General features: G+C 38.7%; 1 protein-coding gene across 1 annotated transcript in view; it reads left to right on the forward strand.

Annotated features, from left to right (window-relative positions):
• Window positions 1–8,406, forward strand: part of nphp4 (nephronophthisis 4) — a 188,119-nt gene extending 179,713 nt beyond the window's left edge. The window contains exons 26-29 of the mRNA XM_037684334.1: window positions 1,166–1,337; window positions 3,938–4,117; window positions 5,549–5,692; window positions 8,229–8,406. Coding sequence (XP_037540262.1) covers window positions 1,166–1,337; window positions 3,938–4,117; window positions 5,549–5,692; window positions 8,229–8,369 — 637 coding nt within the window. The 3' untranslated portion in view covers window positions 8,370–8,406. The remainder of the gene's footprint in view (window positions 1–1,165; window positions 1,338–3,937; window positions 4,118–5,548; window positions 5,693–8,228) is intronic.
• The last annotated feature ends 19,219 nt before the right edge of the window (window positions 8,407–27,625 follow it).

Below are 27,625 nucleotides of genomic sequence, written 5' to 3' on the forward strand. Positions count from 1 at the left end.
ACATGTCAGTTTCATTATTCAACCTAAATTTCATGAAATCGTTTTGCTTATGACTGGTTTGTATGTATATTTTGTCTTTTGAAACAAAAGTCTTGATTATAACGAGACTGGTAAACTAGCTTATAAATTATACAGTTTGTTTTTACGTACTTTTATGTTACTATTGTTTTCCGTTCATTTGTGAGCAGAGATTTGGTTGCACATGAAAAACGCACCATTTTGCGCAACATAGAAGCTACTACTTGCAGTCAGTAACTCAAGGACATTCAAATGTATCCTGTAAGTGTGGCTCAGGTGGTAAAGAAGACTTGTGGTTTGTGGTGCAGTCATCAGCATCTGTTTTTCACATGTAGAAATATCCTTAAAGTATATTAAGAGCACTTGCACGTTGCTCCCAATGGCAGGTGCAAGCTACATCATTGTGTGAAACCAGAAGATTAAAACAGCACAAAAACTGTAAATCACTTCTTAAACACCTACTGTAAAAATCCATCACTTACACATTTTTTTATTTATCAATCACTTACACATTTTTTTTTAATTTATCATAAGAGTTATTCATCGGTGTGCACAGGGAATGATCCCATTAGCACCACAGCAGGCTTTAAGTATGTAGCTATGCTGGTGCAGTTATTAAAACAAATTACCAGTTAATCAAATTACCAACATCTGATATCATGCTGTAAGTTTGGAGGTTTTAGGATCTCTGATTTCTCAAACATACCAGAAAATCATTAGCAACAATTACTACAAAGCATTTCTGGAAAATCTAATGCAGTTCAGTTCAGGGTGCATTTGCTCCTTATCTAAGATTATCACTTAGCAGCTTTAAATGTTATTGTTCTGTATGTTCTCATAGCCCACATCATCTCAGTTTTATTGCAAATATCCCCAAAGGCTCCTTGAGAGTTGTTGTATCTGAGCAGAGCTGAGTAGGTGACTACACTTCATGCTCTTCAAGTCAGCTCAGGCCTCTGAGGTTCTGTTGTCTTCACTTGAGCAGTCAGTGGACGCTCATGAGCTTTCAGCTTGTTAAAATGCTAGTACAGCCATAGATTAGATTTTCTTTTTTCCAACCTCTTTCAGCACCTGCTGCATCTCATACAAGCCTTAGCTTAATTGTTCTTAACTATAATCTTGTCTCTTTTTGTGTGTGTGTGTGTAGTGATAAGTGGATGGCAGTGCCTTCCCAGGTCTGGCAGATTTACGTGCATTTTCTGGAGCGGGTGGACGTGAGCTGTGTCACTGGCCAGCGGAGCTGTCAGTCACTTGTTCTGAGAGGAAAGCAAACTATTCGCAAGATTAAATGTTTCTCGTCACACCCTCAGGAAATTGAGGTACTACAAAGCACATCCCATGTGTTGAAAATGCAAATATAAGGAGTTGGTTTTATGAAAAGAACTTAATCGAGTGGTTCTTGTTGCAGTTTGACAAAAGCCTTAAAAAATAATTTGTTTCAGCTGTTGGTACAAAACAGTTGTACTGGTATGATAGCCATATTTATTCACATTTTTTATAAGCCACTGCTTTTTCCAATCCAAGAACTGAATTTATTAAATGATTCTGTGTGAGTTTTCTTCAGCACCAGCTTGATTTCTGGGTTTCAAAGTCACCAAGTATTGCTGAAAGTTTCTCTTTTTTGCTACAACTCATCACAACAATTTTAGACTTGACACTGAAGCCCTTTGACTTTTTGTGTGTTTTTGTATGTGAACACCACCTCGTTTGAGTGATGGACTAGAACCATCAAGCTAAGGAAAAACTGGTTTAAAAAACAACTTTTGGCCAAAACAAAAGATAAGAAATTCATTGTGATTTGCCACTGGTCCCCTCCTATATACACTAGATTTGTGGAAGTTTGGTTGAGTGGTTGTTGAGAAAAGTAGAGAACTGTCACACTAACACACTTTGATGGAGAGTTCTGTTTAATTTTTCATGACTGTCTGCGGCAGTGGAAGTCTAGTTAGAAAAGCCAGAATTATAGCAGTACAATAAAACACATACGTCTTGTTTAGAGTTAACTTCAAAATAGATCAAGAGCTGGCAAACAACGCTGTAGTCAAAGCTGGTATGCATTGTGTTGTGTCCTCTCCATCACCTGCATTCTGTCACTCTCTTTTTCCCCCTCTTTACATAACATCTAGACATGTGGCAAAGAATCACCGAGTGCATTTTGAGTTTAACTGCACTTTTTAAAATATTTGAAAATGTCTTGTTGCTTCTAAAATTAACTTAGACTCCAAGAGGCCCCATTCCTTCTCTTTCCTGACCTTATTGTTAACTGAGCAAAGCACAGTGGATAAGCAAGAAAGCAAATGCTAAAATTGAGCTTAACCATTCAAACTACTCATATATATCCAGTGTCACAAGAACAGAATACCCAGAGCGCAAGGACTAGTGATGAACAACTCAGACACAATAGTATCGATTCAGTGCTTTTATTTACAGTGAGTACTATTTCAGGATGAAACAGGAATCCTGGGAAGCAAGGAGATGGGTCAGGTCTGGAGTCCAACAAAGGGGTTTTACTAAGAACATGCAGGTTCCTGACTGGTAGATGTTGGTATGATGTAGGGTTCCAAAATCCTGTACAATCATGAGAAGATCCAAAGTGCTCAGAAGGGGTTGAAGGGCGAGGTGAGCAGCTGAAGGTGCACAGTTAAGGTTTCCAGGGGTTCACGAGGAGATCCAAATACTAAGGTAGGTCTCAGGAGGTTCACTGGAAAGGTCACAGGAGAAGGGTAAGCAATCACAAAGCTTAGAGATACACAAAGGGCTTAGAGCATGAACCATAAACAGGGTAATGCTCCAGCGTCGAAGGAGAGTCATCATCTGCCTTATATACGCCTGGACCTCATCAAGGCACATTGTCTGCAGGTGTTGAAGTATAGCGCCCCCTGGTGACCAAAGACAGTCATGGAACAGGAACTCTCAGTCTTATCTTTCAGAATGAGCAGTTTTCAGACTGCATATGCAAAAATGTTTTCTGCTAATTGTTTTAGCAACATGAACCGATGAACTTGCAGCAGTGGTCTTTGTAGCAACTCCATCTTGGCATTAAAGTCATGATTAGAAATATATAAATGTGTTCTGACAGCATGTTTCTTTAATGACATCTAATTCCATGTTTCTCTGTTATTGTACTTGCACTCATTTTGACACATAAAATTTACCTTAGTTATCTGAAAACATGGAAATAAGCCCCATAAATATAATTGTCTTCTCCGTTTAATAGTTTAGTATTCAAAACTAAAACAAGTAAAAGGAAATGTTAGCGGAGCTTCTCGCTCAGTATTGCAGTAAAATATTTTGTGATACTCGCATAAAAAAAAAAAGAAAAGACTGTCACAGTTTCTGTGTGCGCACTGTACGACCCAAACATGTTTACCCTGTAGAAATAGGGTAGCGTCTGAAAAAGTGACAGATGTATTTTTCAAAGAGTTCACCGTATGCATCAGTGGCAGCTTTGATCTGACTCTCAGCAGGTTTGGCTCACAGTGGAATGCATTGGAGGAGTCTTACAAAACAGGATAAAGCTCAGCTTCAGAGAATAGCTTTGCTTTTCTCAACAGATTGAAAAAGAGCTGCACAGTAAATCTCAGTCTCATCCTCGTGCCTGTCACTTTTCTGCCTCTACGTTCTCTTGTTTCATTGTCTGCCCCTTCTCTTTACCTTTTATTCACCAAGTCTCATTCATCCCATCTCTCACCCTGAACACCTTCTTTACTTTCCCCTTTAAAAACACCCTTTCATATTAGCCCTGTCCTTTATCACCTCTTCTCTTCCTTTTTGTGTCTAACTTTTTCTGTCACTCGTTCAGTAACTCCATTTTCCTTTTATTGTGTCGTCCTCATTCTCATGACCCACCCAATCAGCAGTGTTTCATCACCTTGCTGACAAATCCACTAAACCTTTATTGCCCTCATCTTCTCTGCAGGTGGACCCAGCTGGCATGTTTGTTTTGCCTCCTGCAGCTGTGCAGGAGCTCCAGTTAAGGGTCCAACCATGGCGGGCGGGTAGCCGCTTCTTATATTTAAATGCAGTAGATATGGATCAACAAAGGCTGGTCACTGCTTGGCTTATATGTCTTAATGTCCACCGTCCAGTTCTGTCCAAGGTAGGATTCTTCTGTCTACGCTACACAGAAATCTGTATGTCTGATTTCAGTATGTTCTATTTGCAGTATGTCAATTTCTGAGGCTATAAATAATTCATGTGGTATTTTTTAGTCAAACGAGTGAGATCTCACTCAGGACACACTGAACATGGGCCTCAGTCTCGTTGGTGAAACTCATGCAACATATTATCAGCATCCATTTCAATCTGCTGATACAGACTTTTGCCCCATAACAAGAAAACGTGATAAACTGTACAATTCATACTGAGATTAGTGCTTCTATTACACGCTTTGCTGGATAGCAGGTCGTTTTTCACTGTGTCAGTAGCAAGATGACTGTGTTAACTTGGTGCCCGCGGGGGCCTGCTTGAACACCAGACTATGCTTTCTGCTTCCCGTCTACTTGACATGTGCCTCACTTATAAACAATTTCTTTATTATTTTATTTTGCTGACTGCAAAACATGAACTATGTCTTTGCACAAAGTGCTTTAAAGTACAAGGACTTTTTTTTTTTTTGCTATTTCAGGTGAACAGACTGTAAAACTTGTACAGGGAAACATGTTGTCATTGGCTCTCCTTGTTTCTCATGTTTTGCTGTTTGTCACACATTTGAAAAAAAAAAAAAAACTTGTGATAAATGGACTGTACTTATAAAGCGCCTTTCTATCTTATCAAGATACTCAAAGCTTTTTACAACACATTCTGTGCCCTCATTTACCCATTCATGCAGCACTCTATTATGTATCTTTACAAAGATTAAATCAGTTCTTTATCACATTCATACACTGATGGGACACAGAGGCAATGAGGGGTTCAGTGTCTTGCCCAGGGACACTTCAGCATGTGACTGCTGGTGGAATCGAACCCTCAACTCTTGCATTAGAGGACGACTGCTCTAATCACTCAGCCACAGCCCCTCATGATAAAGATTTTATTGAAGCAAATAGTAATCTAATCAACACATAATAATAACAATAATAATAATACATTTTATTTGAAGGCGCCTTTCAAATCACTCAAGGTCACCGAACTAGAAATACAAAGATAAAAACAATAAAAGACAGATATCAATAAAATCAAAACACAATGAACGGTAGAAAACATAATGACATTAAACAGAACAAGCAAGTTTGAAAAAGTGAGTTTTAAAGGTTAGATTTAAATAAGGGCAGAGAATCAGAATTACAGATGTGGTGTGGAATAGAGTTCCAGAGGCGAGGGGCTTTGCAGGAGAAGGCTCTGGAGCCCATGGTTGTCATGTGGGCAGGAGGGGTAATGTAACATGACATTACTTAAAATCATTCTGTACCATTTTCTTACGGACTTTGTAGCCGATAAAAGTTTCAAGTTGGGATTATTAACTTTTTTAAGTATTTGACATGGGGATCTTTGTAACTAAACACGTTTAACAAACTGTGTGTGTGCGCAGGCATTTGAAGTGTGTGTCCCAGTTAGTGGTGGCCGTGGCAGCTCCAGGAAGATCACTTACACCAACCCTTACACCAGAAGTCACACATTTGTGCTCCGCTCGGACCACCCGGACCTGCTCCAGTTCAAAGAGGATAAATTTCAGGTGAGATAAGATAACGGGTTATACAGTTCTCTTTCTCCTGAAACTAAAATCAATACTGTGATTAACACCTTGGAGAACACTCGTCGGATAGTTTCCTTAGATTAAGGGCATCTGTTTTGTGAACACAGTGTAAATAACGTCACTAATATAAGTTTTAATGACAGTAAAATGTTTTAACCATAAATGACCGTGAAATTAGCCACTGCATGCGTCAGTCTCCATGCACTGGACAAATGACATCCTGTTAGACCTTGAGAACATTTTCACTAACCTACTGATTGTTAAGGCTTTACTAGAAGTTGTAAAACATGTTCTTACTCCTAATAAACACATGAGGGACTTAGTGCGAGAGCATGAAATCTTAACTGTTCACCCCTCAGCTGTTATGAGATTTTAGCTCTCAGCTCAGTTTGCGTGTAAATATAATAAACCTGTGACTGCTGCTGCTCTTTATTAGTCGTGCTATCGGCTGCAGTGTCTCCAGTTCCTTTTCTGCCGTAAAAACTGGAGATGATGTCGTCATTTCCAGTTATCTGAAAAATAGTAAAACAAATGAGAGATCATCATTTGAAGAAATAGATGTAGGAGATGCAAAAGGGGGCTTGTTTGCACATAAACAATTCAGGAGTCGTGCTGTGTTTGGCCTGAGGACACCGCATCATTAGGAAGGAGGTGGGCAGGAGGAAGAAACGGCCCTCTCTCTTTTTCCCACCTTGTCAGTGAGTCTCCAGGTATCTCAAAGATTCTGTGCCTGTAGCATTATACAAATGTGGACACCGCTTTCTCCCTTTTTGACTCAAACACACAAGCTGTCAAGAGACAAAGAAGGAAAACAAGATCAATACCGCTTTGTTTTAGGGATTATTGCACTATAAACTCTAGATCGACCCATGTTTTCACTTTGGCTATTAAAAAGAAAAAATATAACAAATATCAGGTAGACATTTGTTGTCTAATTGAAATATTGTGAAAATAAATAACAATATAACGTGTTTTCTTGCAGGCTATGGGCACTGGCAACAAAGCATTGTAACATTCAGCACTTTTCTTACCTCAATTAGAGAGAAATAATCCAAATTGCAGACGTCATGGAGAATCTGGCAATTTATACTCAAATAAAAGAAAAATAAGACTGCAGCGTCAGGGGGTTAAAACAACAGTGAAAATATTTCGTCTTACCTTCTGTATTTATTTTTATATTTCAGACAGTGTCTAATTAGATTGGAAAACTCTAAATGTTGTGTAGAAAAGTTAAACTATTTTAATGTAAATGACATTGTAGTGCAAAACATTTACTTTTATATGAAACACTTGAATAAATATCGATTTATGAGTTCTGCATAAAAACGTGACTTGTCTAAGATGTTAGACTCTTCCATAAAGCTGATATAACTTGTTTATATGTCTTGCTATGACTAAGTTTATTGATCATAAGCTTTTTGTTTTTACATGTGGCAACATAAGTCTTTTAATGCTGGTCAATTTGCTCAAAGCTTATTGAGCTTCTGGGTCTTATTTGCTTCACAGTGTTTATTAAAATCAAACCCATGAGTCCATGGCATCGCATCAAAGCTGGAAGAATTATTGACTGCACGTACTGCTGACAGGCCTCTATAATAATGTAAACAAAGCACTGTGAAGCAAATGCTAGCATTTAAAGGTTGAATGCCTCATTCCAGAGAAAGACTAATGGCTTGTGAGCTGAATGGCCAAACAAACACTCCTCCCCACAGTTCTCTTTCAGAAACTGATAAACATGTTACCAAGACAACAACATTAGGAAAAAGCAATAACTACACGTTGGAATATAGACCTATTGCTTAGCTAATAAGAAAACTAACTTTCCCAGGCATAATGTTTAAATAGGTTTCAATTCGAATAATGCCACTGTGACAGAAAACGTCTAAGTGGCTCTAAAACTCTTTGCATTTCCTGTTCAGGTTAAAGGCCTAGCGTAGCCCTTTCATGTTGCTCGCTGTATTTTATACCAGAAATATAAACTAGGATCATCTTATGTTGAGAAATGATAGAGTTGTAGCCATTTGTGAAAACAATATACACATTATTTTTAGTTGTAGCTCTACATCCAATAATTATTTTCTGAGAAGTTTAATAAAATCTATGTTGTTAATCATAAAATTAACTACGTTTGAGTCAATTTTTTTTCCCCTATATTCTGTTGGTTGTGATGGACATCTTGAATTGGATGTCAATACTTTTTTTTTTTTTTTAGAAAGCTTTATTACATTTTATTCAGTTGGTCATGATATTTTGCTAACAGAGAACTAGCTTTAATTGTTAATGGCTGCTTTAAACACCAAACTCAAGCGACCAGGTCTTGACTATTAACACGTCCAATTTTAGACCCATATTTGTTAAACTGACTGTCCTAGCCATTTATGTTTGCTAAAATTGCTTTGCTGTGGCACCCATCTTATAAATGGAGTTGATCTGTTGCAATTTTCTTTTTCTGAGAGAGAACAGAACAACATTGAAACACAAAGCATTCAGAGTTCGTTGTGTTTCCTGCCTTCAGATTGGTGGTGGAGAGAGTTACACCATCGGGTTGCGATTCGCTCCCAGCCAGAGTCCAGGCTCCGCAGAGATCCTCGTCTACGTGAACAACCTGGAGGAGAAAACAGAGGAGACCTTCTGTGTGAAAGTCAACTATTCATGAGCAGCAGTGGGGAGAACGTTGACCAAACTGGATTTCAACTGCGAATGCAAAATGTTCTCAGTTGAATTGGAATTGGAATTATCCTGCATTTTTATTCTCAGTGGTGAAAATTTTGTATTAGACTTTCAATAAATCTAATTTTACTGTACATCATATGTTTTTTGTTTTGTTTTGTTTTAAGACAGTAGTTGTTTCTGTACTGTATAAATAAGTAGTATGAATGGAGTGGAAGTTTGCTAGCTTGGTTGTTTGTTCTATTTTTTCTATAAATGTTAAGACAGTTTTCACTTAGTAAAACAGTAACTAAAAGGATGTGCATTGGCAAAGCATTGGCAACTTCTGAGGTCGAGCTCCAAGCTGTGCACCTAAATGTCCAGCAAATATTTGAAAGTCTAAAACAAACTAATTCAAATGTGAAAAAAAAAAAACCCAACAATTTCTTCTTCCATTATTGCCCAGCAATCCTCCTTTGAATGCCATGTTGTGGATTAGCTTTTGTCTAAGACCAGCCAGGGGTTCACCCTTTGCATCTCCCCACTTTCTAAACAACTTATCTTCATCATTTGCATTATTGGAAGCAGTGCCGTAATGAGGTATGATGTTTTTTCAAGAGGCACACGTCTCTTCACATCGCCCTCATTAACACCAGCACCCTTTTAAACCCTCCGCACCCTCCCTGCTGCTCGCTGCGCTCTGCGTTTCCCTGTTTGAGGTGCTTAGAGACAGAAAGAGAAGGCCATGCATATTGTGTTATATAACAGAGTTACACAATCCCTCCACTCCCCCACGCTCCCTCCCTGTTCGTTTTCAATCTCATTAGAATGCAGGCTGTAAAATAAGCCTCAGCACAGCAGCAAAGCCAAATAAAACAAAGACAGTCACTAAGCGTGGTGCGCTTCATATTTACCATCTAACATCTTGTCAGAGGCAGATGCCTCACTGTCTTCTATGTTTCATGTTACAACCAGCTTACAAAGATACACTTCAAAGCTTTATACACTTCATTATTTGTCTCCCATACCCTCTGATATTCTGCTACAATGCTAAGTGATGTCTTGGCTGTCTTTGTACAGTTGGCTGCCAGAATGGCTTTAGATTGATTTGTTCCTAAACTTTATCATAATACAAAACCCAAATGTTCTATGTGTGGGTTATTTATAAATCCTGTTCATGGTGGCCCTGATGTAAATCCTTTATTGAATGACCACTTTTAATTAATAGAACAACATTCAAAGTATACACTCCGTTTCAAAATATATTGTCAAGTTAAACTGAAGCAAAAACTGCAGTTTAGTTGTAAATTTGAAACTTTTTTGGATAATGCTCCTTTTGTGTTTTCATCAAATCATTGAACCTCCTGATAATCAATGTAAATGGTAAACCTGCAGGGAAGGATAATTACTGTGTGATTAGACCAAACACACCCACAGAGTGTAAGATTTTATATTAAATGTTTTTACTTCAAGCCGCACTAAATGATATGGGCTCTAAAAAGACACACGCATTCATTGTTTTCCTATCGTACTATAATGCGGTGTGTTGTCATCGTATGTTCCTACACCATGACGAAATTAGTTCTCTGCATTTAAACCATCGCAACTGGGATACACCCAGGTGGAGCAGTGGGCAGCTACTGTATGTAAGCACCCGGGAAGCAATTGGGGATTGGGTGTCTTGCTCAGAGACACCACGACATGTGGGAACGCCTGGAAGTCGAACCGCAACTTTCTGGTCCCAAGTCGGCAGCCCTACCCTGTGCCTACTGGCATTACTCCTTTATGAATCAGAATTTTTGAAACTTTAAATTTCATCACAAAATCAACTTGATTTCAGTTTTTGTGTTCTTGCTATTAAAACACAACGTATGACTTATTTTGTGTTTATTTTTTATATAAATTTGTTCAGTTTTAGTCTCACACTTGTGGAGCATTATACAGGTCCAATTTGTTTTTCCAGTAGTACAGTAATCCCGCGATCATCACATGGTTTACAGTCCAAACACCCTCATGACAGGTGAAAATTCACAAAGTAGAAACACTATATTTATTTGAGTATATATATATATTTTTTTTTAAATTAATTAATTAATTTATTTATTTATTAGGGCTTTATAAACCCTTCCCACACTCTTGCAATGTTCTAACCTTTAAACCTATGTAATTTTAACAACATAGATATATGTACTGTACATTACTGCAAAATTGTAATAATAATTTATTCAATTTGTACTGCACTTTACGTTTTGCAGTCTCAAAGTACTCACCAGCTCTGCAGAACAGTAGCTCAGTTCCAGTCAGTCGGGCTTTGTTCCGGTTTTGCAGACCTACACTTCAGCGACCAAGCTCACCACCCCATGTAGGCTTATTGTAAGAAAACTACAAAATGGCAGCACATGTCCAATGTTTGTTTTTTTGTTAGCTTTTTATCTCGTACCATCCCGTGAGTACCATAATATTAAAGTTGACAATTGTTGGAAAACCGCAAAAGAGCGAGTCCGCAAAAGTCAAACCTCAAATAAGCAAAGGACATCTGTAGTTACAAATGGAAGAACAAAAGCTCAAGTCCTTATTGATCCTGGGTGATTTTTCTTTTAAAGTTTTTTTTTTTCCCTTGGGTCATGAGGACTGTGCATCTCATTTATGTAAGCATGCTTGATGGTTATCATTTTTGTTCTTATTGGTGAAAATGGACTTACCGGTAGTCCATTTTCCAAACCTGTTCTTTAAATGGCAGCACCAGTGTGTAAGAATTGATTTAACTATTCTAAAAAGGTGGAAACAGTAGCAGCTCTTCTGTTTCCATGGACTACTGCCTGGACGTGCAAGAGATTTTTTGCTGCCATCTATCCCAATTGGAGGCAAATAACACACAGTGTCACCTGCAGCAATCAGACACTGTTTTCTGTTGTAGCTTTACTTTGCGTGAAAATCTTGCTTGTTGTGGTTTTAATATCAGGATCCAGGTCTTTGCAGCGGCGCCCAGGGTGAGCTGCGTGGTCATTCTCTCAGCAAGGGGCAGAGTTGAGCTGACACCTTATTAGCAGTGCCAGTCTGGTTGTTATCGGTTCCTCCTGAAGAAGCAGACACCCGCCACAACAGCTCGCAGCGTCTGCTCACCTTGTTAGTGTGGTTAGACGGCTCCTGTCTAGCTGTCCATTGGAGGAGGTGCCTTGATATTTAGCTGGGTGAAAGCATGACTGTTGTGGCTCTGATTTGAGGAAAATCACAGCTACACATGGTATCAGTGTTCAGAGTGATCCTCTTGTGTGTGTTGGTGCCTAACCTGAGCCATGTGAGTGGGTGCATGTCTGTGAAAGCATACAGCAATGTGCGTGTCAAAGAGGTTTGAAACTGAAGGAATATGCTACCTAGCAACCGGTCCTCCTCCTCATGTACAGTGCACCACTGGTTTAGCTCGTCTCTCTTCCAGAGTGGAGAGATGGTTAATATTACTGCAAAACATTCCAAACTTTTACAGCAAGTTGGTGGTTTTGCCAGTGAAAATGTGTACAAAAATTACAGCTCCAATGAAATGTGAGAAGGAGCTTGTGCTCAAAAGAAACATATTTACCCTGTTACCCGTCTCAGCAGGACCCACTACTGTAGAGCACGAAAGGAACGAGTCGGCTGAGGGGGCTTCTCTGTTTTCGTTGCTGCATCCAGCTTGGGAACTGGTCTCAGCAGATGGCAGCCTTTCACATAAAACCAGTTCATAATCTCTTTTCACTCATAATTCCTCTAAGGCTAAGGGAAATCAAATAATATGTAAAATTTCACCTCAGTTTTGATATATTCATTACAGTAAGACCAATACTCTTACGTTTTCTGCACTTTATTTTGTTTTCCACAAACTATTTTTACTAATACAAAAATGACTGTTTGAGACTGTTACAAAATCTCAACTTCAGTGTTTTTTTTTGTTTGTTTGTTTGTTTATCAGTGTAGCAATGGGCCGTTTTGGCAAGTATAGTACTTTAAATTGATGCATGATTATTTCCAGCATATACTATTTATTATTTTATTTTATCCTTCTTTCGGTTGCTCCCTTCTTCAGGGGTCACCACAGTGAACTAACTCGCTTGAAGACTTGGCTATTGTTTTAACACCGGATGCCCTTCCTGACGCAACCATAGACCACTGAGCTTAGGACCTTGCTCAAGTGCCCAGAATGGGGCACTGAAGGGCAATGAGGGTGGAGGCAGGTGTCGGTGCTTCAGCTTTTCCACCCACATTTTGATGTTGTTGGTCTGAAAAGTTTCAGACTCAATTGCTTAGCGAACTGAACCGTAAATTGGATGTGATTTCTGAGAATCACAGGCCATTTGCGGCCCCTAGGATTCGCTGGCAGGATGGATCAGATCTCGGGGGAATATTCTCAGGCACGGACCAGCGGTGTCCCCACTTAATTTGGACTTTCGGAATCTACGCGAGACCAGGAAAGACTCAAGGCAGATGAAATTCAGTAAAGTTCTGCCTGTCTCCAAAACAAATGTTTATCTGAATTTGGCTCCCTCGGCTGGCCTTGACAAGCCACCTTATCTCAATTTGCCTGGAGGCTCTGTAAATCTGATGCTCTGCTCCCTCCCCTCCCACAGAGGAAGTCTATCAGGGGGAAACTGGCTGAGTAAACATTGTGTCATCATTTCAGGACTCTTGGATTCTCACTGGCGCTGTCCTTGGCCAAACTCGGCACTCCCCAAGAATGTTTACAGATCTCACCTGAGGAAACTGGCTGATTATTCCATCTCATCAGAACTCCTACATTGCCTTCGGGAGCACCCTTGGACATGATCACCACCCTTGCCATCTTTCCCTTCCCTGCGTAACGTCTAACTGACCATGTGCTTATGTGCGGAGTTGTTTTTTTTTTATTTCATGCTATCTCTCATTGGCCATTGAGAGAGAGCCTGTTAGGATTTTTTTCTTTTGCCTCCAAATCCTGTATGTTGTTACTTTCATAACTTTTTTGTCTGTCCAAACAGGTTTCACTTGTAAAGGAGCCTTCAAGGCTCAATGTGATTAATCTGTATACATAAAGGTTAAATTGAAAAAAGTTGAACTGGCAACCTTCTGATAATAGGCCCATTTTCTCTAACCTGTGTGCCACCACTCCCCACTTCCAGCATATACACCAACTTTCAAAATACTGGTACTTACACTGCTGAAATTCCATTTCTCTTACCGTTCACCATTCATGGCTCCCAGATGTCTAACATGACTCCCAACCAGTTTGTTGGCCATTTTTACAGAAATTCAGAGAGTCCTTTTGAGATCCTGTGGCGTAAACACAATTGATTTGAACTAACTCTTGACATTAGAATAATATTAAAACTTGTACATTTGATACATCAGTGAAGCTGACAGCTCAGGGAGACTTGATGGTATTTTCAAAGCATTTATGTGAAGTGCTTTGTAGCATTAAAACAAACCAACAAAAAAAGATTTGCAGAATCTTAAATGCAAAATGACAAAAGGTAGTTTACATTTGTATGTTCATATTTATGCTACATCAGTGTCAATCATGCATATTGATGGTGGCACAGTAAACAGTGAATTTTTAACACCAATAGATAATCTGGCTGATGTGAACATTTGCTTGGCCTTTAGAAGCTCTGCCTCTGCAGAACCTCCTACTGTGACAGTGCAGCGTCCTTATCGAGGACTATGAAAAATGACTTTTCTTCACACGGTGCTTTTGTTGGTAGGCTGCTCACTGCCCAGCGGGTTCAGAGGTCTATCTCTGCAGACATTACAAGTTTCCATTAAAAGAAAACCATTAAAGCTACTGCCAAGAGGGCATCATACTCCTACAGACATTGTGACACTAACTTCAGTTCGTGTAGGTTCTAAAAGTACAAAGCAGTCAATTTAATGTATATATGAAGGGGATTTAAACTAATCTAATAAACAGTATTTTGCATTTATTGTTATATTAATATAATTCATGGGATTACAGATCATCCTACAATTGAGTCGGTATTGGGAAAAGCAACCACAACAAGTAATACACCAATGCCCCCCATTGCTGAAGGATTTGAATAGTGAATATTTAGTTTTTCTGGACTGGCATTGAACAGTGGGCAGTAGTTATACTGCGTATAAGAAGAGAGGTAGATTGTTTTGTTTGAGGCTGTGCAAAGTGACGGATCCTAGAAAGTGGAGGGAGAAATTGTGTCCACCACCAGGTGTCATGGTGGAAGGAGGGGGTGGCCAATGGTGGCCTTGGGCACCTTAGATTAAGCAGCCACCCTAATCATTTGAGGAAACTATACTTTAAATAATATAAAAATTAGAAAGCATTGTTATCTCAAATTCATTCATTCATCCATCCATCCATCTATCCATCCATCCATCCATCCATTATCTTTACCCGTTTATTCCATTTTGGATCACGGGGGTCGCTGGTGCCCATGTCCAGCAATCACTGTGCGAGGGGCGGGGTTCACCCTGGACGGGTCGCAAGTCCATCACAGGGACACATAGAGACAAACGAGACAAACAACCATTCACTCTCTCACTCACACCTAGGGACAATTTAGAGTTACCAATCAGCCTAACATGCATGTTTTTGGTCTGTGGGAGGAAACCGGAGTACCCGGAGAAAACCCACGCATGCACGGAGAGAACATGCAAACTCCACCCAGAAAGACCCCTGGACCTGGGTTTGAACCAGGGACCTGTTCGCTGAGAGGCAGCAGCTCTACCAGTTGCGCCACCGTGCTGCCCTTCATTCATTCAACCTTTATTTATTCAGGTTAATCCCATTGAGCCTCAGGGACTCATTTACAAGAGAGACATGATTTTTTTAACAAAGAGTGATGACAACAAAAGGATAACAATGACAAGAATAGACAGTCACAAATGAGCCTTTTTTTAACAAATCAAATCAAAATAGCAACCAAAAGGACAGTCAAAAGGAAAAGTAGCAAAAAAAAAAAAAAAAAAGAAAAAAAAAAAAAAAAACAGCTAAATTATAAGGCAATGTAGAAAACTAAAAACAGGAACATGTCTGCATTGGTTTTTGCCAGGAATTTAACAGATGTTTAAAGCCACCTAGAGAGGTCAAGGTCGAGAGCTTCAGGTCTTTTTGCAAGATATTCCAGGAAACAGGAGCAGAGTAGGAGAAGGCCCTTTTGCCATGTTCAGTCCACACTGAGGGGACACTGCAGGTAATAATGTCCTGAGAGTGCACGCTGTAGCTGCACTCACGCAGAGACATGTAGGAGGAGATGTATGAAGGCAGCAGACCAAGAAGTGATTTAAAGATGAAAATGTACCAGTGAGAGAGTCTGCGTGAAGTTAATGATGTCCAGTTAACCAGTGAATACTGGATGCAGTGGTGGGTACAGTAGTTACAGCCAGTTGTGAATCAATGCACCGTGATAGACAGCATCCAACATCTGCAGGGTGCTTGTAGGAGCGTTCATGTAAATAATGTCACCATAATCAGGGAAGGAAAGTCACAGATACAAGGTGTTTCCTAGCGTTCAGAGTTAGACAGGGTCTATTTCTGAAAAAAGAAACCCTTATTTAACTTTCAGTTTTCTTACTAGGTTTTCCACATGAAGCTTAAAAGAGAGATGCGAGTCGACCAAGATGCCCAAATGTTTATAGGAATCAACAAACTCAATAGAGACACCATTGGAGGATAAAATCAGAGTAAGAACTGCTGGGACTGACTTCTTGTTTGAGAAAAAGCATGAAGCAAATGATAAGAGACAAACAGACCTACCTACCTACAATAACTTGTTTTAAATGTTTTGGACAGTTTCTGATTCCTTTCTTCGTTGCTAATATTGTTCAGGGTTAGCCGTGAGTCAATATAAAAAGAAAGGAAAGTGCAAAGAACAGTGCGAGGTTAGTAAGAAAAAGCAAAGGATGATGAGAAATGAAAAGCGGTGTGATCATTTATTTCACTGTGGATGCGTATTCAATCTGCAGAGATTTAAATATGTACATTTGAATGCAATCAGTCAGGGTTGAGACCAGACAGTGAGGCAGAAAATGTTTAAAGATCATTGCAGATTTTAGGGATGTTGCTTAAAAACAAAACAAAGAACATTTATTTGATAATTAGTTTAGTTAGTTAACTTTACTAATTGGCTTTTCTATGTATGTGAATGTTCCTGTGATTGTTGTGATTTGGCGCTATATAAATAAACTGAATTTAATTGAATTTTTGGGGCTTGTTGAATACAATGCATTAATTTGAGGTAACATTAAGATTTTAATTACATTTTTATTAAGGCACAACCACCAGTTCTATAGAGTTTTGATCAAATGGTTGAATTTCTTGCTACGTGAAAATTAAATCTCTCCACATAAAAAAACATTTTTTTATTTTCATCTATTTTTAAGTTTGAAAACTTGATGGTGCATGGAGTTCATTTTCTGCACTTGTTTATTTCTGGGTTAGAATTGTAAGCACATAATTTAGGATGTCATAAATAAATGCATATATACTGTATATAAAACAAAGTTTAAAACTAATGAAACACGTCTGAAAAGGTATTGCAGGTGGGGTTTTTTTTGTTTTTTTTAAAAGCACAGGACATCTGAAAGGTTCAGGCTGAGCTGAAATAATGTGGTGTTGTAGTTTCATTCCATTTCCTATGATGCAAACTGAACCAAGTTCATGAAAAATGAAACCCTGCTATTTAAAGACAGTCAATAAAAAAAAGAGACTAATTTATGCAGGAACTTTCACAGATAAGCTACAGTCTTCTGTTTACAGCTTAATGGTGCCAGTGTTTCTGAAGAGCAGAGTACCTTTAATGATTTGTTGTGAAGTGAAGTCCTAATAGAAACGTCTGCTCCGTCGCCAAGTCCACCAAAGACTTCTGCGTCCCAAACACAGAAATGCTGATCGTGGCATAAATTTGCAGCTAAAGTAAACTCCTGCTGTGGCCAATTTTTTGTTTTGCTCATTTTTGAAGTGTCAAGAAATAAATAAAACCCCTCGTCTCAAACACACACACATAAAAAAAAAAACTTTATGGTAAGGTATTGTTACTTTTTGTTTTATGAATTTTAAACGTGTTTAATGTCACACAATAATGGCTGCATGTACCAAAGTGCAGCCGCCCCACTGAGCATGGCTCAGGTGGGTGCATTTGGCTGCACTCCTAAATAGTCTTTGAGTGAAAATGAATAAATACTAAAGAACAGTTATCGTTACAAATCAAGAATTTTGAAGCACATTTGCTGTCTTTGTTTTTTCTTGCTGTCAAAGCTGTATGTTGACTCAGTACTTGACATTTTGATTTGGCTAATATTTAATGCAATACTTTTATCATTCTGCAAATGTCTGCAGCAGTAGGTGCTGCACAAGGACAAATCAAACCATTGTACCCCTCCCTGTTCTCAGCAGTAAGTTGTTTCCCCCAGCCTGGCTGTGCTGCTTCTTAAACCCAACTCCTGTGATTGACACACGACTCGTGTTTCCACAACAACTCTGGCAGATGTTACTTTCCTCACCTTAAATCTTGACATTTTTTTAATAAGATTTTCTTTTCCCTTCTCTTTGTGCATCCCTGCTGTACAGTGAAACGCTGCACTGACATTCTTGTGTCAGCCATCAGTTCTGTAACATACTTACCGTACAATCTGTGTATTTGTCTTTTTTTTTTTCTCTCCACTAATTAGCATTCATCCTCAAACTTTTTCTAATAGATTTTCATCCATCCATTTTTTTTTTTTTACCCAATTTTCCTTTCCAGTGGAGCTGCTCCCTAGCTACAGACAATTAAGTCACAAGTCCGTCACAGGGACTCAGAGACAAATAAGAAACAATTATTCACACCTAGGGACAATTTAGGGCTCGGGTGTCCAAACTGCGGCCCGTGGGCCATTTGCGGCCCTTGGAGTGATTCTGTGCGGCCCACAACTGCAGTTTAAGAATGGTGTTTTTGGCCAGCAGGCTTAAGAGGTCGATGCAGACTTTCTGTAAATTAGTTATTTTTTTTATACAATGTTTAGGTTTAACAGCAGAGTGGATGAAAAACAATCTTCTCAAAATAAGCAATATTAAACAAAATACAAACCTTTCATGGTACAAAGCACCAAAACCTTTACTGATTTCTACCAGAAAGGAGACTTTTAGATAATGATTCATAAAACGTGGCTAAATGTTGCAGTTGATAAAATGATCTAGAGGGAAATTAAACATTTTAAATGAATATAATGTATCATCTACATACAAGTTGATCAACTTGATCAAACCTTCTATGAATCTGTTGTAGCGACTGACAGCTGGATGATTTTTTTAAACGTTGATCAACTTTTTGGGTCGTCCATGGTCCAAAAGGCTGATCGACCCCATTTTAAAAGGGCAGTCATATTGTGCTTTTGTTGCTAAGAACAGACAAAAAATAAACTTTACAAACAAGAAAACAACAAACATAGACTCAACAAATCAAATAAATTAAATCATTTTTAATAAAAAAAAAACATAAGCTTGGTGTTTCTGAGGCTTTTAATGTTTTGGATCTACAACAATTTAAAACTCTTTCTCCACCAAAATTAGTAAACTTTTGTCCTTTCTCCAAATTATTGTTCATGTTGACAGTTAAATTCACATTTTTGTGGCCCACGACTCCTTTCATCTGGATAGTTTTGGCTCATGTGAAAACGTTTGAACGCCCCTGATTAGAGCTACCAATCAGTCTAACATGCATGTTTTTGGTCTGTGGGAGGAAACTGGACTAACTGGAGATAAGTTGGGGGGAACATGCAAACTCCACACTGAAAGGCCTCAGACCAAAAGTTGATCCTCTGATCTTCTTGCCCAGAGATGACAACTCTCACCGCTGCTCCACCGTGCTGCCTAGTGGAAAGTCAGGCAGTGAAACTTGCTATGAAGAGGCATTTTTATTCTACACGGTCTCTAGTTAGATTTTTTTCCACTGCCTCCACATTAATGAAGAAGTAGGATTTTTATTATTTGCACAATTTTCTGCCGGAGCCCACTGCAGCTGTCATCATCTGAGAGGCGGGGGTAAAAACTAGACAGGTTTGCAAGCTCGGGACAACACCAAACAAACCACCCTGCATGCTCACTCTTTCACTTCAGAGTCACTAATTAACCTAGCATGCATGTTTTTTGTTTGTTTGGGGAGGAAGCTGTAGTGCTCAGAGAACACCCACACAGGCACAAGGTGAACATGTAAATTACCAGAGATTACCAGTGAGGCGACCGCGCCGACAACCCCATCATCATTCCGCTTCCTCTGCTCTGCATCCTGCTTCAAATAAGTAGCTGTTTTCCAAAAACCGTGCCTGCTCTTAGTTAAAATTAGGGTTTGAAATGTGGAGTTGGTTATAATCATTGGGGTAAGATATAAAAGCTTTAAGACAACCCCGATCCCCAGTTGGACCTGACACAATCAATAATCTACTATACAGTCTATATAAAGACTAAACAAGATCATCATATATTCATGTTCTCACAGCAAAGTGATCACAGTTCAATTACTTTTCTATTTTAGTGCCTTTGCCTCAGCTGGTTTTAGCAGCTTGTGGAAACACTTTTCTTAAAATGCAAATTGTGATTCAGAATTAGATTAGGATTATTCACTAAAGGAGTTTAAGGTAAAACAAAACTGTGCTATCGTTAATCGGCTGTGAGAAGAAACGTCTTTACTGATGGAACCTGGAGGGTCACCCAAATTGAATTACAAACAGGAGCACATTCTGAAGGCTTGTACTGTTGCTGCCAAGCCTTTTAGTAAAAACACACCCACGGGGGTCCTCCAGCTCAGTTTGCTTGCTATCAAATAGAAACTAAATGTATTGATGCAGTTGTAGAGAAATTATTCAATCTGATGCAGATCCAGACTGCTCGAGTGGTAGAGGGGATTTAAATTACTCAAGAGTTGGCCTGTTATGAATTTTAAATGGGAAATCATGTCCCATTTCCTGGATTTAATCAAGTCTTTTTGAGAATCAGCCACAGGATTTATAGTTTAATATGCTAACTGTTGAAAGGGACCGAGAGAGGGAAAATGAAATATGGAGTCCAGACTAGGTGTCAGTGTTCCGTCAGCAGATTGGTCCTGGCATAATTAAGAAAAGCAGTACAATAGGAGCAGGTTTGCTTTCACGGTTTTCCCCCCCAATGGTCTTTTCCTGTGTGAGTGTTGGACTTCACATATTAAGACCTGCCGGACCTTTCACTGCTGCTCATCAGAGCCGCTTGTCGTGGCTGAGATGCACTGGCCCTGCCTGGTCTTTTTTGTCTGAATGTTTATGAAGCATTCACACTATTGTGATCCATTTTTCTTCTGTACATTTTTCGGTGCATTTCTCGTCCCGCAGTTTAAGCTATTTCAACAAATTATATATCAAAACCTTCAGCTCTTTCAGGACAACCCTGGTATGACTTTTGGTGTTGGTGCAACTTTTGCTTTTTGAATTTTTTGCCTTTTCTGCCACTTTTTTCTTCATAGAAAATCAAGCTCATTTTACATTCTTCAAATCTTTAGATGTGTTTACAACCTTTTACTGCTCCTTTCACATGTTGTTCCTGTTCTACTTCTTTCAGCTTCCTTGTGCAAATTTAAACTTTTTTCATCTACTTTCAGCTGTTTTCTTCAGCTGTTTTCTTCAGCTGTTTTTGTGCTTCTTCTAACTTCTTTCTGCCAATTTCAGCTTGTTATGTTTTTTTCAGTGTATTTCTGCAAGTTTCAGCTTTTTCTGCTACAATTTGTATTTCAGCTACTTTTAGCTGTTTAGTTATTTAGCTGTTGTCTAAGTTGAGCATTTTCAGCTAATTCCATTTTTTTTGCACTCATTTCAATTATTTTCAGCCTAATTCAGCAAAAATGTACTCTCTCCACTTCGTTCTGGTAATTTAAGCTTCTTTCTGCTTTTAAAGCTACTTTTCAGTTGTTTAGCTAGATTCAGCTTTTTTCAGATAATTTCCAGATTTGTGTGTTCATTTCTGCTTCTTTCAGTCCAGTTGGACAAACATGTCTACTTTCTGTTGCTAATTTAAATTTAGTATACTCTTTCAGCTACTTTGTAGCATTTTAAACTAATTTCAGCTGTTTTTAGATAAATTCAAGTTTTTCATGGCAATTTTCTGCTACTTTCAGCCTAAATAACTTATTTCTGCTAATTTAAGCTTGGTATGCTCCTTTCAGCATATTTCTACTAATTTCACTTTTTTTCTGCTAGTTCAGCTACCATTTAGATGTTTTGGTGCTAAATTTAGCCTTTTCAGCTAATTCCACATTTTTAAGCTCATTTCAGCTTGTTCCACTTCCTTCTGGTAGTTTCAGCTTCTGCCATTTCAGCTACTTTTTTCCCCAATTTCAGCCATTTTTAGCTTATTTCCCATTTTCTGTGCACTTTTCTTTTTTTTTTACCCTAATTCAGCAAATATGTGTTCTTTCTGCTTTTTTCTGCTAACTTGGGCTTGTTCATTTCAGCTACTTTTCACCATGTTTTTAGCTAATTTCAGCAAGTTCTTCAGCAATAAGCATTCACACTGCATTTTCGCAGGAAATGCAATTTCTCTAGTTAATTTTATCTTTACATTAAACGTCAAAGAGGCATGTGTCAGAGACATGCACAGATCTTTTTATTCGGCACCTTGCTACTCGCTTTTTTTTCTGACCGTTACAAAATATATATATTTTTTTTTGCATAGTCAAAATTGCTTTAAGACAGAACCTAATCTGTTATTAACCTACGGCTTTAAAATCAAGTACAAAGGGTGAAAACTAAAGTTCCCTGCTTGAAAAATATTGTAAATATTCATTGGTTGGCAGCAGGTCTTGTGAAGATAAATTCAATCTTCACCTGCGTGTTCACCTTATCAAGCTAAGGGTCAATGCTCAGACAATTTTCTAAGGTAGAAAAACAACAACATAAAACCAATTCAAAACCGGAAGCTTCCCACTTTTTCTGCATTTCCAGGTGTCAGCAAGGACTAAATAAAGAGAAAATTGGTTCTCTTCTAGTATCTTTGCTGACCCAGTCCCACGGGACCTTCAGCTGTCAATAACAGGCTGCTGTCAGTGTGTTCGTCAGCTGAATGGGATGGCTAATTCTGCTTTTGTCAGACCGGTTCAGACCTTGGGGATCAATCTACATACTGTGTTCTCATTAAGGAGTTAGGATAGGTGGTGGGGAGTTGGCGATGGGGCACATCCACAGCACTTAAGCTAATGTATTCTCTTACAATTCACTACTGTCAACTAAAAAAAAAAGATCAGAATGTGACAAAACCGCTGCTTGTTTAGGTACTTCAGGTTCCACTTCTTGAAAAACAAAGGAATTGTAAAAACAGGACAGCGTGTCCTGGTACCCAGCCCCTCAAAGTGTTTGCGCATTATTTTTTGCATTTTTTTACCATATTTAAGAGAACACACGGTGTTCGATCACATCCAGACTTTCGTAGTACAATGAAGTTGTCTGCACTGGTTTCACAGAGACTGTTTGGTCTCCAGACAGAGAACCAAAAAAATACCATTCACACCCCACCAGTCAGCCTCCAGCACACAACATCAATGGAGGTTTATCCTCTCTTTAGAATGAACTTGATCAGATGCGTGTGGACAAGCTCACAGTTAATAAAACAGCAGGCGATCCCCAAAGTCTGACATTCACTGAGTATTGGGATGGACTAATGTAGTTTCTCTCCAGCCCATTTTGTTAGACAGTTAAAAATTGCGTTCCTGTGCATGCATGTAAAAGGCTGCATAAGCAGCTTCATTATTTTCTTACTTGAATTTAATGGAGATTTGTAATGCCGCATGATCTAAATGCTAATTCTGCAGCTTTTTTCAGAATAATGGAAAGGGAAACGCATAAAATGCTCACTTCTGAACGAGTTCTCTAAAGATCTAAACGTTCCACCAGGAACCTGAAGGACTCACTGGAGACAGATAAAACCTGACTGGTCAGATTCACAGATATAGAAGATGATATATGGAGTTTTTTTACACAGTCGGTGAGCTGCACTCAAACCATACAAGGGAGGTTTAAAAGTTTAGAACAAAAACATTATGAAAATATGATTTATTTTTTTATATTCAGAAAAATCTGGAGAAAAGCATTGTTATTGAACAACCAGATTAGAAAAGTAAAAGCATATAAACAGCAAAAGCACATTTATTTGTGTGCAATAGTACATTGAAGTTCATTGTTCTAAAACATTAATTTAATGTGTTTATTTGTGCAAAAAAAGAGTTGTTCAGTCATTGCTACAATGTGAAAATAAAGTTCTTGTGCATATTTGTACAGTTTCACGGACAAGAATCTGAAATAAAACCACTGCATCGTTGTATCTTCACGTGTGTATTCATACCCAGTCATAAACCAGCTTGTGTGTTTAGTTTTAGGTCTGAAAGAACAGAAAGATTTTCTCCTTGGACAGAAGTGGCTTTTTTCTTGTGCTACCTGCTGAGAGGCCACTTCAACACATTTCCTGTCTGTCGCCTCTTTGTTCTGCAGCAGAAGTGACTTTGAAGACTCAAAATAAGCACACTATGATTGCTGGGTGGAAGCTGGTGTGACGTGTGCAGGACTCGTGTGTTTCTGGGTCCTGCTGCAGAGCTGCTGTTTGTCATGCTAAATCCCAGTGAGCAGTAAGACCTTTTTAAATGCACTACACTACACTCACTGTGAACAAATGAGCAGATGTTTTATCTGTAGGTTATGGTGCCCACCACTGCACCCTGTATTCACTGGTTAACTGGTCATCATTAACTTCACACAGACTCTCCCACTGGTACATTCTTTAAATCACTTCTTGGTCTGCTGCCTTCATTCATCTCCTCCTACATGTCTCTGCGTGAGTGCAGCTACAGCGTGCGCTCTCAGGACTTTATTACCTGCAGTGTTCCCTCAGTGAGGACTGAACTTGGCAAAAGGGCCTTCTCCTACTCCGCTCCTTCTCCTTCTCCTACATCTTACAAAAAGATCTGAAGCTCCCGACCTTGACCTCTGTAAGTGGCTTCAAACATCTGCTAAGTTCATGGCAAAAACCAACACAGACATGTTCCTGTTTTTAGTTTTCTACAAACATCACTTTACAATGTAGCTGTTTTTTGTTTTGTTTTTAATACCATATTCTTTCATTTATTCTTCTCAGTTTACATACTTTATTTTATGGTTGTCTATTGTTTTTGTTGTCTACTGTTGTCATCATTCTTTGTTTAAAAAAAAAGAAAAAGTCTCTTTTGTAAATGAGTCCCCAAGGCTCAACGAGACTAACCTGTATAAATAAAGGTTGAATGAAAAAGGTACCTCACAACCAACCGTTCACTACCAGGAGCCACAGCAAAGCAAAGTTAGTTTACAGACTTTATTAAAAATGGAAGAAAGTGAACACGAGAGGTTAAGACTTGTTTGTAGACTCATCAAGACTTTTATGCTATTTTTAGCTTCTTCTTTTTTTTTTTTTTTTTTTTGCCGATTCCACATTTTTTAGCTCATTTCAGCTCTTTCCACTTCCTTCAGGTAGTTCAAGCTTCTTTCTGCCTTTTCAGCTACTTTTCAGCTTTTTTTGTGTCAATTTCAGCTTTTTTAAGCTAATTTCATAATTTCTGTGCTCATTTTTGCTTTTTAAACCTAATTCAGAAAATCTGGTTTTTCTGCTTTCTTTCACCAATTTAGGCTTGTTCTTCTTTTTCAGCTAAAATTCGGCTTTTTAAAAAAAAATCAAAGACAACTTCATAGTGTGGATTCTGTCTCATTGGGTAAACATTCTGACCTGCTTAGGACCCCCCCCCCCCCCCCCCAGATGGATAAATGGATGTTGATAGAGATCAATGGTGGACAGTAACAAATTATCATTTACTTGAGTATTGTACTTAAGTACATTTTCCTGAATATCTTTACTTGAGTATTTGTGTTTTGGGGAACTTGTGACTTTTACTCCACTACATTTCTAGGAAGCTTCTTGTTACTTGTTCCTTTTGGCTCAGCTTTGTAATCCACTGTTGCGGTTTTTCTTTCCTGAAATGCATTTGGCCAGTTGTGTATTCAGGTATTATGTTAGATTCATCTGTGCAGAACATTCATTGATTTGTCAGCTTCTATGTTAAGTATGGCAGAACTTTCAGTCATCAGTGTTACTGTTCCCTCTCCTGTGTTGTCGTTCCTGTCAATATATTCACTTTTACAGACAAACAATGCGATGTATTAATACTGAAGCTGAGGAAAAGACTAAATGTGCATCATCTGTTAGGATTTCCGTGACTTTCCACAAACGTAAAATGCAGGGAAGATATTATTTGTAGTTTACAGGTTTTATTAAGGCATCTGGTGTTAGAGTGGTTCTACGTGTCAATACATCATCAGGTGGTTTCAGAGTTACGAGGTTCTGTAAAATCACTCAACAATACAGCAACGTTCTGATATTAGAAAATATCATTTGTACTTTTGAATATTTAAGTTTTTTTTTAAATGCATGTACTTTTGAATACTTAGGTATTCTCAAATGTAAGTACTTTAGTACTTTAACTTGAGTAAACTTTTGACTGAGCAACTTTTACTTGTAGTTAAGATTTGACCATGAGTATCAATATTTTTACTTAAGTACTAGAATTGAGTACTTTGTCCAGCACAGAGATAAGGTAGGGCTGTTATGAGATAGTATGCAGCACTGCAACTGAGACGGATCGAACAGGTTGGAACAGCGTGGATTGGATGGACTTCTGATTTGCAACCCTTGCAAATGAGATCTTGATCTCAGTGAAGTTTTATTCTGCATAAATACAGGAAATGAAATAATTGTATTTGTGTAGTACTTTTGAAACATGTGAATGACACAATGACCGTGTGTTGCTTTTCACCTCTCTGCCATCGCAAAGGCCCTACTAGCCACGCCACCGGTTTTAGCACAGGCGAACGCAACAAGAGCAGGTTCTGTACGTGTTTTTGCATTCATGATTTTACACGACCCGCAGAACTGACATGCGCTGGACCAAGTCTCCACAGCCAGTCCGTGACATTCAGGGCAAAGCACAAACAAGTGGGGTGCAAGCCTCAAGCCCGATTTCGTTAATTTCTTGTCAACTTCTCAGTGTGTGCTATAAATAACACCAAGGCGAGAGAAAAAGCTTTAGAGGGCACCCTGACATACAGCTCAGCCACGAGCAGTGGTATACTCCATTTAATATTTTAGTGTAAGTGATGCAGCATATGGTAAGACACCTGCTTCTGACTCGGAGACAAAATGCTGTTGCAGGCTTCCTGTAAGGTTTTATACATTTACATTTTAAAGGAATATTTATTGTAAAAGATCTTGAAGTCAAAGTAAACCATTTGTTTTATCATTGTTTGAGCACCTGGTGTGTGGTTATGGGATTGTTCATGTCTTTTTTTGTTCTGAAAACACTACGCAGATGACATTTATCTTGTGCATTAGCATGCGTGATTACATTTACATTGTTTGACACTGAAGATAACACGTTATTTATGAGCAAGACATGTATAAAATAAAACTGATTGCGATGCAAAAGCTAACTTGTATATTATATGTATATTATAAGTCCAGATGACATGATTCAACCTTTTTTGTTGTTAACTTGTATATTGTTAAACTGCAGCTCATTTTAATAATTTATCTTCAAAAAACAGCCAAACCTGTGACTGACTGAAGATTAGAAATGATCAGAGATGTAAAACAGGCGGATTGCAGTTGGCGTTTTAAACAAAGCACTTAATGGACCAGTGCTAATCACGATGCTTCCAGTTATAGGACTCTCATGGTGACAGAATGTGTGGCTCTGATTCCAGAATACTGAAAGTGGCAATTATAAAGAAACCTTGCAGTACACGGACATACTCATCCATTTCAGCATTAATTAATACTAATGCGTACGTGTTGATGAAAGAGTGGGATGGGGTGGAAAAGGTAGTACAGCAGGAGAGATGTTTTTTTTAAAGAAGAGCAGGGTGTGCAGGATCTGTATGAACCCTCAATGGAAGTAAAATGTGTACTTGGATAAATAGACTATGGATAGAATTTTCACAATACCACATTTACTGAACATAGTTGCACTATACAGAATATACAACTGAGGAATTCATGTCACTTCTAAATCTATTTGCCATTTAAAAACAAAAAAAAAAGGTTAAATCATGTCGTCTGGACCAGTATTCTTTACGTGAGAAACGTTTCGTTCCCCATCCAGAGGACTTCGTCAGTCTGCGATCTGCCAACCAGATCTGTCCCATAGGTAGCCGTCACTGCTGTGTTTCAATCCAGCCTCCTGCTGTGTGAGAATCTGGACCTGGTCCTTC

Source organism: Nematolebias whitei, chromosome 11 (assembly GCF_014905685.2).
Source record: "Nematolebias whitei isolate Nwh7 chromosome 11, NemWhi1, whole genome shotgun sequence".
NCBI classification, from domain to species: Eukaryota; Metazoa; Chordata; class Actinopteri; order Cyprinodontiformes; family Rivulidae; genus Nematolebias; species Nematolebias whitei.